Here is a 12,778-nt window from a genome sequence, read left to right as displayed (position 1 = left end):
ATGCACAAAGTAATCCCAACCAGCACCTATTAAAATCTCTGTATCTGTGCTCGCAATTCTGTTGTAACAAGTTGAAAAACAGTGCAATGCCCAAATGTATTGTCTGCCCCTAAGATGAGATGCAAATTCCAATTGCTCAAAAAATGCCAAGTTTGCTTTATTTCATCTCTTCAACACTGCCTGCTTTCACTGCTGCTGACACTCTGCTTTTGTTGCCTCCTGTTATGAAGGTTCATGACATTATTGTTATTTGAGAACTTGGGTTCTAAAGTGGAAGGTAAATGGATTTTAACTTTTCCATTTCTGCAAAGATCTGATTTTCTTTTTAAAATAGTCAGAATAGCACAGTGACTCAGTGGTTAGCACTCCTGACTCTCAGCACTAGGGACCTGGGTTTGATTCCACCCTCGGGTGACTGTATGGGTTTCCTCCCAGTGCTCTGGTTCCATCTCACAGTCCAAAAATGTGCAGGCCAGATGGATTGGCCATATTAAATTGCCCATAGTGTCTACAGATGTGCAGGTTAGATGGATTCAGTATGGGAAATGCAGGATTACAAGTAGTAGAGGTAGGTCTGGATGGGTTGCTATTCAGACGGTCAATGTGAGCTCGATGGGCTGAATTGGCCTGCTTCCACACTGTAGAGATTCTATGATTCTATTCTACTATTGAGCTCAAAACAGGATTTACAAGTAGTCATCTGATTTCAGCTAAATCATCAGCATGCTACCTGAGGAGTATTTGCTAACTTCAGTTTTACAACTGCCCGAATGTGAGTCATAAGCAAGGAAAAGGTTCATGCAGGGATAAGAGGCCCATAAAAACAGAAGTGTTGTTATTAGTAGCCTTCAAGCAGTCAGGGCTGGAAGGCTTTGAGCTTAGCAGAAATCCTGAGATGCTAGAGGTCAACAAGAAGAAAACTTCAGTAGCAGAAGGCTATTGGGGTGTCAGAGAGGAAGACAAGGCTGTTGAAGATATGAGAGTTTACGGTATGTTAAGAAACCATGAACTGAGTTAACAGTTTGCTTTAAGAGTTGCATGGAAAGATACTAACTGAAGAAAATAGAATCTAGGACATTAACAGAATTTTACTGACATTGAACCAATTTTAAACATGCCTGCTGAGCATAAAGTTTTAGAATTAAGATAGGAGCGTCCATAAGGGCATTACCAAATGTATCTTTCTTTCCGATATTTGCACTGGAATCATTCCAACAGGTCTTATCGAGTGTAATTTGGTTTATGTTTTTCAAATCATTCGTAATAAACCTCTGTATTCTTTCATTAAAAGGTCAGAAACCACATGACACCAGGTTATAGTCCAACAGGTTTATTTGAAAACACATGCTTTCAGAGCGTCAGTCCCTCTTCAGGTGTTAAAGAGACAGAGAGGTATATCAGACACACAACTTGTAAGTAAAAGAACAAAGGGTCACACCACTGATGAGGATATATTAAGCAACCCTAAGATACTGTTAAATATTTAATCAGTTAGAAGGTTTTAATTGATTAATATGTATTTGTAAATCCCCAAATTCCTTTCAAGGCACTGTCCTGAGAGAACTAATGGTTTTATCAGTTAAAAGGACATTGACGTTCTCTTACGAATATGTTAATTCCATGGTAAATAAATCAAAATATAATTACTGTCTATCAAGTTTTACATCAGGGATCAGACTTGTCCACTATTTCCATCAGTTGGGATCACACTTCCAAACTCCACTTCAAGATTTTTTTCTTGCTGGTTTCTCAAGATACTTGGTTCAACTTAGGCAAAGCCCTGCCATCCACATTCTCACTTATAATGTTCCATCAACTGTAGTCTGTTGGTAACTTCCAGCAGCTCCAATACCCTGCAAGACGGAACTCAAATACTTCATCCGCATTTAAAAATTCCTAAAAGGCCTCACTTCACCCTACTATCTCAACTCTTCCAGCTTTATATCCCAGCAAATCCCCAAAGAATGTTATCTGCCTTTCTCTGCTAAACCATTAGTAGTAAAGACTTCAGTAACCTCAACCTTACTTTTTGGAATATGGATCATACACAAAACAGTTGTGAATTATTGCAAAAGACTTACCTTTCTGTACTTATACTCTTCCGATCACCATCTCTACAACCAAAAAAGATGGAACATTGTTAACAACAATTTTATTTAGTCTTGTATAAAGTCAACATTTGGAGCTGTTCAAAGAGGAGTTTGAGCCAAGTCAACTGGAGGCATTTTGCACTGATGTGCATCTCACTTTTTAGGATGTCAATCAAGATAACACAATTGGCTACAAATGTTTACTTTAGGTTTAAGTTCCACAATCGATCAAAATACAATTTCTGATGACAAGGTGAAAGCATGGTTCCTATATATTATCAAACCTAAATATTCCTATCCCCTATTCAGATTTTTGCTGTTTTCCTCATTTTTGTTGAGAAAATTGTTTGTTTAATTTTCTCCAAACAATATTTTCCCATTGGTGATGAGCAGAAAAATCGGTTCCCAGATCTATCTACAAATTTGTCTGATCTGTCTAAACTAATTATAACTGACAAAAATCGTTCAACACCTTAGTTTATTCAGAGAAATCTTAAAGACAACCAATCCAATTACTTGATCAATATTTGATGGCTCACTCTCTAATTTACCTCTTCCTCACGAGGATGTAACATGACTTCACTCAGCATCTCATACTAACGTGATGGAGACTGAGAAGTTAGAATATACCCCATTTCCCAGATGACCAAAAACCTATCTCACTCAACCCTGATTACTTTCAACATCCAGCCTTTGTTGTTGTCTGCAGCAATGACTTTCACATGCTAACAGCTTGAGAGGGAAAAAAAAACTCTCTTCACCTGCTTCTTAAATTGCAGCCCTCTTATTTTGAAACTGTGCCCCATATTCTAATTTAGCCAGGGAAAGATGTTTCAAGAAGAACACCTTAGATTCTCTAAACTGCAACAACTATAGACCTTTTATCCCAGGAATCAATACAGACTAAATTATTTCGAATGCAAGTATATCCCTCCTAAATAAGGAGGCCAGGACAGTATTCAGCACTCCATGTGTGGTCTCACAATGTTCCTTGTGGCTATGATATTCTATCCTCATTGCAATAAACAGTAATATTTCACTTTTTTATTTACTTGCTGTATCTGCATGCTAACTTGTTTTCTTCTCCTTCTTAGACAATCTTTCCAATCCCCAGATAACTTACACTCACTCTGGAGTTGTAGGCTCTGAGATAACTTAACAGTCCAATGCTAGATCTGCATGCCCTGCCTTAGGCAGTGCTTGTAGAAGTAGGTGGATGGGACACTCAGAATTTTGAATTCTACTTTTATTGTTGGTGTTTGGCGTCTACCTGGGCCTTCGGAGATGATAAGATTGTTTTGACCAGAATCCAAGCAGGTTTCTCCAGTTCATTACGATTCCAGATAGGATATCTGTTAGGCGCAATGACTAAATGAATCACTCAATACTCTGAATCCACCTGCAGTAACCCAGAGTTCATTGCTGTCATACCAGTGGGAAGAAAACCTCTGGGGATCCAGAAGCTTCTTCACTGGACAAAGGAAACAGTCAGCCTTAGCATTTACAAACTAATTTCAAAGCAATCATGTCATTGATCGGATATGTATGTAATTAATCAGGTCAATCATGTGACTGCATGATCAAAGAACAGTTAAGTATTGCCATGATCTCACGGTGTTAACCAAACACCCTTATCACTTATCCTTGGACTTTCACAATGCATCTTATTCAACCTCATTCCAATCCTGCTGACTTCCTAACGTGTTATTCGTTCCTCAATAAAAACCTAAAGAACCATGGATGCTGTAAATCAGGAACAAAAACAGAAGTTGCTGCAAAAGCTCAGCAGGTCTAGCAGCATCTGTGATGAAAAAATCAGTAAACATTTCTGGTCCGGTGATCTTTGCTGAGGACCACATACAAAACGTTAGCTCTAAGCTTTTCTTCAAAGATGCTACCAGACATGCTGACCTTTTCCAGCAACTTCTGTTTTTGTTCCTGTTATTCATTCCTCCCTGCTAACAGACTCAAAGTTTCTCCCAACTGTCTAAGGCTGTCTGTCCAGAGAAATTCAGTTAAATATTTAATGTTTGTTACACTTAAAATTCCATTATTTATAAATGTATGTGCAGATGTACATAATGTTACAAGCACCTAAAGGATCCTAACTAATGTGAGTCAAGCTTTTCCCCTTCTAATACCATATTAGCAATCAAACTTTAGCTTAAAGGGGGACTTCAATCAGTGCTTCCAACAACGTCCCTCATCAAATCTACTGTGTAAACAGTGGCTACATTTTTGCTTCTTCTTAAAAAGATCCCATTGTGTAATTTTTACGAAAATACTTTATATCTTGTCTGGTTGTTATGAGTATGAAGGCCACAATTCTGACTGTGTAAATTGCTGCGTCAGCAACCAATCTTCTTGGACCATTTTTAAGTCAACTAAAACCAGGGCAGCCACAGTATATTAACTAAGAACCACGGACAACCCCAACAGTTATAAAGGGAAGGCAACCACAAGAGTGCCGATAATGAGGGAAATGTTTACGTCTGGAGAGGAATGTAATGTGGCATATAAAATTTCATAATGACTGTAATCTCCTTACTTAAATTTATTTCTCACAGTTTTTCTTTCATTTTTGCCTTAACAATACCCCCAAATTGTTAATTTCCAAGGTGAGGAGGGTGCACTGGCTCCCTTTCTTTATTCACACCCCCACTCGGCTGGTTGCAGCAAAGTAATTTAGAAAGGATTTCTTCCTTTGTATATACCTTTCTCCCAGATCCAAATTTGCTTACATCTTTAAAGGAGCTAATTTAATCAGGATTTCTTGAATTAACAAAATTAGATTAGTTATAACTAAGAATGTGAAGAAATACTAATCCAACACACATACACAGATTAGAAATAAGAGGCAAGTTCAAAAAGACAGTTTTAAAAAACATATCAATCTCAGAAGACCATAGATCTGAACATGTAGCCTTTACAGAGGAGGTTACTGATTGTATTGACATAGGTAGGTGCACAGTCAGCTTCATGAACCTTAGTTTCTGGATTGGTTGAGATTCAGTAGATTTGATGCATTTTAACAGTGATTGAATTCCAGTGTTTAGGGTGAGACGGAATCCTTTACTGTCCTGTTTCCTTTTAAATTGGCTTGCAGCAGAGAAACTTTAACTGCAACACAGAGTAACTAGGATATAGTTCTTCAACTATGGTCTCCATTGGACATCACACTCTAAACCCTCCTGGTCCACGTGATAGCACACACCTGTACAGTTGAAACTGGCTTTTTAACCCCTGTCCTTGTGTTACAAACTGACAGGGTAGTGATAGGATTCAAGAGGCAATCCAATGGAATGGGTGGAAATGTGACAGGTGAAATTTAATTTAGAGAAGTATGAAGTGATACACCTTGGTAGGAAGAAATTCTGGGCACTGCACTTTGGGAAGGATGTGAATACTTTAAAGAGAATACAGGAGAAGTTTAGGTAAAGAGAAGGAGGAGCAACTGCAACAATTTTCAATCGGAAGTGCCAAGTTGCTGATTCATCTCAGCCTCCAGAGGTCTCCAGCATCACAGATGCCAGACTCTCCACGAGATATCAAGGAATAGTTAGAGGCACTGGATAACTGGATGCTGCAAATATTATGGGACCTGATAATAATTCAGCAAGAGGAGCGAAGATCTGTACTCCAAATTTGCCACAACACTGGCAAAGCTGTTCCAGGACAGCACTTTCATCTGCACAAGTGTGGAAAATCACCCAGGTATAGAGCAGGATGACTGCAACCTAGCCAGTTACTGCCCTGTCAGTCTATTTTTGATCATCAGTAAACTGAGGGAAGATGTCATCAATAATGCTATCAAGCAGAACTTGTTCAACAGTAGACTGCTCACTGACACCCAGTTTTGGTTCTGCCAGGGCTGCACAGCTCCTGACCTTATTACAGCCTTGGTTCAAACATAGACAAAAGAGCTGAATTCCAGGGGGACGTGAGAATGATAATCCTTGATATCAAGGAACCTGAACAAAACTGGAATCAAGGGGAGTCAGGAGAACACCTCTCCTTTGGTTGGAGTTATACCTGGCACATAAGAGGATAGTTGTAGTAGTAGGTGGTCAGTCATGCTAACTCCAGATCATCTTGATGAGATCCTCACAGTCCGAGGCACAACCATCTTCAGCTGCTTCATCAATGACGTTCCCTCCATCAAATAGTCAGAAGAGGGGATGTTCACCAATGTTTGTATAATATTCAGCAGCATTCATGATTCCTCTGTTACTGAAGCTGGATACATCCAATACCTGGACAATATCCAAGCTTGGGCTGAAAAGTGGCAACACTTGCAGCACACAAATGCCAAGCAGTGACCATCACCAATAACCAAATGCCTCCTCTTGACATTCAATAGCATTACTATCTCTGAATCCCCTTTGATCAGAAACTCAACCAGACAGACAAACCACATACATACACGGGCTATAAGAGCAGGTCAGAGGGCAAGAATACTGCAGTAGCTAACTTACCTCCTGACTCCTCTAACCCACCTTCTACAAGGCCTTCTACATCTTGTAGGCCTTGTACACACCTTCTACATCAGGAATGTGATGGAATATTCCCCACTACCTGGGTAAGTGCAGCTGTTCCTTCACTGTCGCTGAGTCAATTCCTGGAATTCCCTCTTTAATGGTATTCAGGGTCTATGCACAGCATCTGGGCTTCAGCAGTTCAAGACGGCAGGGCACCAGTACCTTCTCAAGGGCAATTTGGGACTTGCATTACATGCTGGATCAGCCAGCACTGCCCACATCCCCCAAGTGAATTAACAGAACTGATTCCAATGATAAGGTATTTGAGTTACACGGGCAGACTGGAGAACTTGGGGTTACTCTCCTCAAAGAGGGTTGAGAGGAGATTTGATACAGGTGTTCAAAATCATGAGCAGTCGAGATAAAGGAGGCAGAACATATGGAAATAAGACTTAGGAGCAACAGTTAGCCATTTGCCCTTTCAGCCTGCTCTGCTACTCCAAAACAACATGGCTAATTTGATTATGGTACAATACCTACCTATCAACCTCCCGTTACTTTCGACTCCCTTGTTTATCAAAAATCTAATAAACTCAGTTTTGTATAAATTCAGCGACCCAAATGCCACTGTCTTGTGTGGAAGAGAATTCTGCAGATTAACAACATTCAGAGAAAATGCTTCATCTCTGTCTCAAAATGAAGATCCTTTATTTTTAAACTCTGTCCCCTATGTCTCTCAAAAAGAAATACCCACACTGTATGCACCATATCAAATCCCCTCAGCATCGTATGTGTTTCAATAAGACCACATCTCATTGACCGAAACTCCAAAAGCCTTATCTGTTCTACATAACATAAGCACTTCATCCCAGAAGTTAATGGAGTCAACAGTCTTGGGATTGCCTAAAACAAATATATTCCTTGTTAAGGAAGGAACCAAAACTGTACATAGTACTCCAGTAATTTCACCATGATCTCTGCAGCTACTTCCCTACACTTTACATTCTAATCATGATTCATGCACCGCGACTCCCTGATCCCTCTACCACTACTCTCGTTCAATTTACATAATATACTGTTCTGTTATTCTTTCTGCCAAAATGGACAAATTCATATTTTCCCGTATGATATTCCACCTGTTAAACCTTTGTCTAGACACAACTTATGTATATCTTTTTGTATGTTCTTTACCAACTGTCAACAATAACCAACTTTGATCTATCTTGGCGTCATCCTTAAATTTAGCTAACATACATTTTGTCCTTTCATCCAAGTCATTGATTTGGATTATAAATAGTTGACGCCCCAACAATGTCCCTGTGGAATTCTAACAATCGCAGCTTCAGAACTGGGAAAAAAAATACTTATCCCAACTCTCTGGTTTTAAAACAATCTTTTATCAACGTTAAAGTTATCCTTCCACCTGTGCTCTTGTTTTGTGAAGGAATATAGCAAGTTATTAAATATCCTTTGGAAATCCATGTACATATCTACAGATTTCTCTTTATCCACCTTGTCTATTATTTTCTCAAGAATTCTAATAATTCTTTTTTATCTTTTGTGTTCCTGATGAATGAGTGAGTCTCAGCCATCGCACGGTATATTGTAACGTCACTGGACTAGTAATCCAGAGATCCAGGCTATTGCTCGGAGGATGCAGATTCAAATCCCACATGGCAGCTGGTGATATCTGAACTGAATTAGTAAATCAGGAATTGGAAATTATTCATCAATAATGATGTCATGAAATAATCACGATTTGTTGTAAAAACCCAACTGGCTCACTAATGTCCTTTAGCAAAGGAAATCTGATGTCCTAATCTAGTTTGGCCTACATGCAACTCCAGACCCTGAACCATTCCCTGACATGGCCCAGCAAGCCATGTGCAACAAATACTGACCTTGACAGCTCAGGAATACATTCAAATAATGTTCTGAATACACCAATTTTCAAGGCTACCTTTACCAATCTGATTCTTCAAACCTGCATCTTACATGCCCCACTTACTTCTAAACTCAGTATAACTACTGTTAGGGAGTCCAAATACCACATTCTAAAGTAACATTTCACCTTTCCTATTTCTTAATTCTATGCAAATTGACTCCATCTATTATTCTTTCAAGCTAAGGTCACTTCTCACTGATGTGTTAATGCCATTCTTAATTAGTAGAGCCACTACAAAATTCTTTTCTAGTTTTCTGTCTTTTCAAAATTTCAAATGTGCTTCAGCATTCAGGTCCCAGCCCTGCTGACCCTGAAACTACGTTTCTGTAATAGCTATCAGGTCATGCTAATACTACATTCACATTCTCTTCTCAATTTGAATGGCTCTCTGTACAATGGGCACCATTGTCAGTTTGCTCACCACCTTACTGCCCCCATTCTCAGATGTACACTAAAAGATACAGAGAGTCTGTTGGTGATGAAATAGTCAAATGTCAGATACAAGATGATGGACAAAAGAATTAAATGGAACCAAAACGGAGAACATTTTTATACAATGAGTGCTTAGGTTCTGGAATACAACCTGATAGTAGCAGGCAGACAGATTCAACAAGGATTTTTGAAAGCAAATTGAATGAGCAACATTACAATACAATCTTTGATTTAAACATAAAGAAAATTGCTGGGATCCAGGCAAAGGATAGCATGTAAATACGTCCAAGAGATTAACTACAAGTCATGTTTTTATAATCACTGGGACACGGCTCTTCAATATATTCAATCATCACAAGTTCTGTGTGATCTTCAGTTGGTTTGAGGTGTATATAATAGGTTTCTTTAAAGAATTTATAACAGTGTTTTTACCTTTCTAGGTGATTTTCACTCAGACCAAGAGAGATCTGTAAAAAATGATTCGAGGAGCTCTCAGAGAAAAGGATGGAAAGCAAAGCCCCCTGCTGGTACAGTTGTGTGCATGTAGTAATTCCTAATGCATTCAGCATCTTCTCTGTCACTTTTCCTATTCCAGGTACCTACACATAAAAGTACCAAACAAGTTTATTTATATATTTCTAGTATCACAACAACTACATGTATTCATACAGCTTTTGCAGTCAAAGACATATTTTGTCAGAGCTTTACATTTTACACGCATCATGATAATTCACAAGTAGTATGAAGTGAAGGGAAAACATTTATATGATGTGAGAGATGAGTGCTGATTTGTTGGCAAGCAGGTTCTGATTTGTAGAAATGTTGCTATGAAGAACGCACTGGTTGGATAAATAGTGACTGTTAACTGCCAAGCTTCAATTAAATTTTAAACAAGCCAAAATGATTCTCGTTGGTAAGACATTGCCCTGTGAAATGAACGAGATAAAGTTTGCCACCTATTTTGTTGCACTGAAACAGGTTTAATGTTTGCACATGGTCTTTCTATCTGTGAAGAAAGACAGCAGATTTTTGGATGAACTCAAGTTTTGGAAAATAGAATTACAATACAATCCTTGATATGAGCATATTAGACACAATTTATCTACTTTTTTAAAAATGAATTTCTTTCGCTAAAATCCTTTGAGAAGTGTCTGAAATTCTGATATGAAAGTATAATTAAAATTATTCGAAATGGCACTATTGTCTATTACAATTAAGAGACTGCAAGATAAATACTGACAGATAGCCAAGTCATTCTGACAACTTACCAAATTTAAATAATAAATAAGACTTAGCATTCACCAACAGAAGCAGAACAAAGGACTTAATTGACTACCTTAGTCTAATAAAACATGTTGCTATTTTTCCATCGAAATTATAATCTTTATTTTCTACGAAATTTCATGCTTTCTTCAGTTGAAAGGTGCAGTTGTCCAGTTGGGTGGCTCCTTTTTCTGTTAAAAGTTATTAAACTGCAGGGGGCATTGTAGAGCAACACTATTCTATTGTCATGTCAGTGGCCACAGAATCTCACAATAGATTGGCAAACCCCTCTGCTGATTTTTCCGTTTGTCATTTCATTTGTGATCACAGTGTCCCTGTAACGCCATAAACTCTAGCTGTCTTAAACACAGCTTCTGGTCAGAGCGTAATTAGAATAGACTGAAATTAAAAAACATTGGTACGGATTTCAATTTTTCGAGTCCCTGTCAAGTACACACTGCCAATTACACAAACAGTGTTTTACATTTGTGCAAGTTCTACAGTTTATGCTTTGTTTTTCAATGAGATATAAGACCATAAGACATAGGAGTGGAAGTAAGGCCATTCGGCCCATCAAGTCCACTCTGCCATTTTAATCATAGCTGATGGGCATTTCAACTCCACTTCCCTGCACTCTCCCCGTAGCCCTTGATTCCTTGTGAGATCAATAATTTGTCGATCTCTGCCTTGAAGGCATCCAAGTCCCGGCCTCCACTGCACTCCGTGGCAATGAATTCCACAAGCCCACCACTCTCTGGCTAAAGAAATGTCGTCTCAATTCAGTTTTAAATTTACCCCCTCTAATTCTAAGGCTGTGCCCACGAGTCCTAGTCTCCCCACCTAACAGAAACAACTTCCTTGCGTCCACCCCTTCTCAGCCATACATTATCTTGTAAGTTTCTATTAGATCTCCCGTCAACCTTCTAAACTCTAATGAGTACAATCCCAGGATCCTTAGCCGTTCATCATACGTTAAACCTACCATTCCAGGGATCATCTGTGTGAATCTCCGCTGGACACGCTCCAGGGCTAGTATGTCCTTCCTGAGGTGTGGGGCCCAAAATTGGACACAGTATTCTAAATGGGGCCTAACTTGAGCTTTATAAAGCCTCAGAAGCTCATTGCTGCTTTTATATTCCAAACCTCTTAAGATAAACAACAACATTACATATCTATGTAACGCCTTTCTTCTCCCCCTACTATGTTTCAGAAAAATATCAAACCAAATGAACTACAAAAGTTTTGTGAATTATTGCGCAAAGTTTTCTTTATGTCTTACCTAACACACATTCTTCACAAGCAAAGTTAAATTAATTGGCGTAGAGCTGTTTAGTTGCTCCATTTGCCTTAATACCTTCTGAAGTACCTTGCAGCATGTTCCAATTTAAAGGTTTTATTTAAATACAAGTTGTGATACATAAAGGTATCAGACCATACAGCTGCTCTCTCATTAAAGAGAGAAGACTGGTGGTGTTTTAACCAGAGGGTCTTCTTGCCTCAGGCAAAGGGTCAGGTTGACAATGAGATTCCTTTAACCTCAGCCAGTATGGGAATTGAAGCCATGCTGTTGGCATCAGTCTGCATCACAAACCAAATGCCTATCAAAATCAGTCTATCTAAGCCAGTCCGATAACACTCACATCCTATTAAAGAATAAAGAAAAATGCTCTGAACAGGTGTTTGTTTAAAAAAATTAAGTTTGTAATATAAAATGTATTAACCGATACAATCTTCCTTGTTTGTGTTCTTTACAGAAGTAATATACTAGTTGTCCCACATTTGAAAGGCACCATATCAACATAGGTTCTTTCATTCCTTTACCTTTCTATTTCTTCTCTTTCAAAAATGGCCCAACCTGCCTACTAGAAGTTATAATAAAGTGATTTCAACTTTATTGATTTGAATTTATGTCCTGCATTTACACACACAACCAAGAATGGAAACAGTTTGTCCCTAATTAGGCTCGAACAGTTCATCCACTTTACTAACACCTTCCACCCCAATCTTAAATTTACACTGGCCCCATCTCCCACCTCTTCCTCCGTGATATCGATGACCATCTTGGCGCCGCCTCGTGCTCCCATGAGGAGCTCGAACAGTTCGTCCACTTTACTAACACCTTCCAACCCAAACTCAAGTTCACCTGGACCATCTCCGATACCTCTCTCCCCTTCCTGGACCTCTCCATTTTCTTCTCTGGCAACCACCTGGAAACCGATTTGCATTTCAAGCCTACCGACTCCCACAGCTACCTACAATACACCTCCTCTCACCCACCTTCCTCAAGAATGCGATCCGCTATTCCCAATTCCTTCACCTCTTGCCGTATCTGTTCCCGAGATGTTTCATTGCACTCCCAGATGTCTCAGATGTCCTCGTTTTTCAAGGACCACAACTTCCCCTCCATGGTGGTCGAAAACACCCTCGACCGCATCTCTCGCATTTCCCGCAACTCATTGCTCATCCCGTCCCTGCAATAGCAACAAAGACAGAATCCCCCTCGTCCTCATGTACCACCCCACCAATGTCCAGATTCAATGCATCATCCACCACTTCCACCACCTGCAATC

At 39.2% G+C, this 12,778-nt stretch overlaps 1 protein-coding gene across 2 annotated transcripts in view; it reads right to left on the bottom strand.

Moving 5' to 3' along the window:
• Positions 1 to 12,778, bottom strand: part of polk (polymerase (DNA directed) kappa) — a 78,656-nt gene that overhangs the window by 10,762 nt on the left and 55,116 nt on the right. For both annotated transcript variants that reach the window (XM_048527920.2, XM_048527919.2), the window contains 2 exons: positions 9,378 to 9,544; positions 2,082 to 2,114 (listed from right to left, as the gene is read on the bottom strand). In XM_048527920.2, the coding sequence (XP_048383877.1) occupies positions 2,082 to 2,114; positions 9,378 to 9,544 (200 nt within the window). The remainder of the gene's footprint in view (positions 1 to 2,081; positions 2,115 to 9,377; positions 9,545 to 12,778) is intronic.

Source organism: Stegostoma tigrinum, chromosome 3 (assembly GCF_030684315.1).
Source record: "Stegostoma tigrinum isolate sSteTig4 chromosome 3, sSteTig4.hap1, whole genome shotgun sequence".
NCBI classification, from domain to species: Eukaryota; Metazoa; Chordata; class Chondrichthyes; order Orectolobiformes; family Stegostomatidae; genus Stegostoma; species Stegostoma tigrinum.
This window is presented reverse-complemented; position numbering and strand designations above follow the sequence as displayed.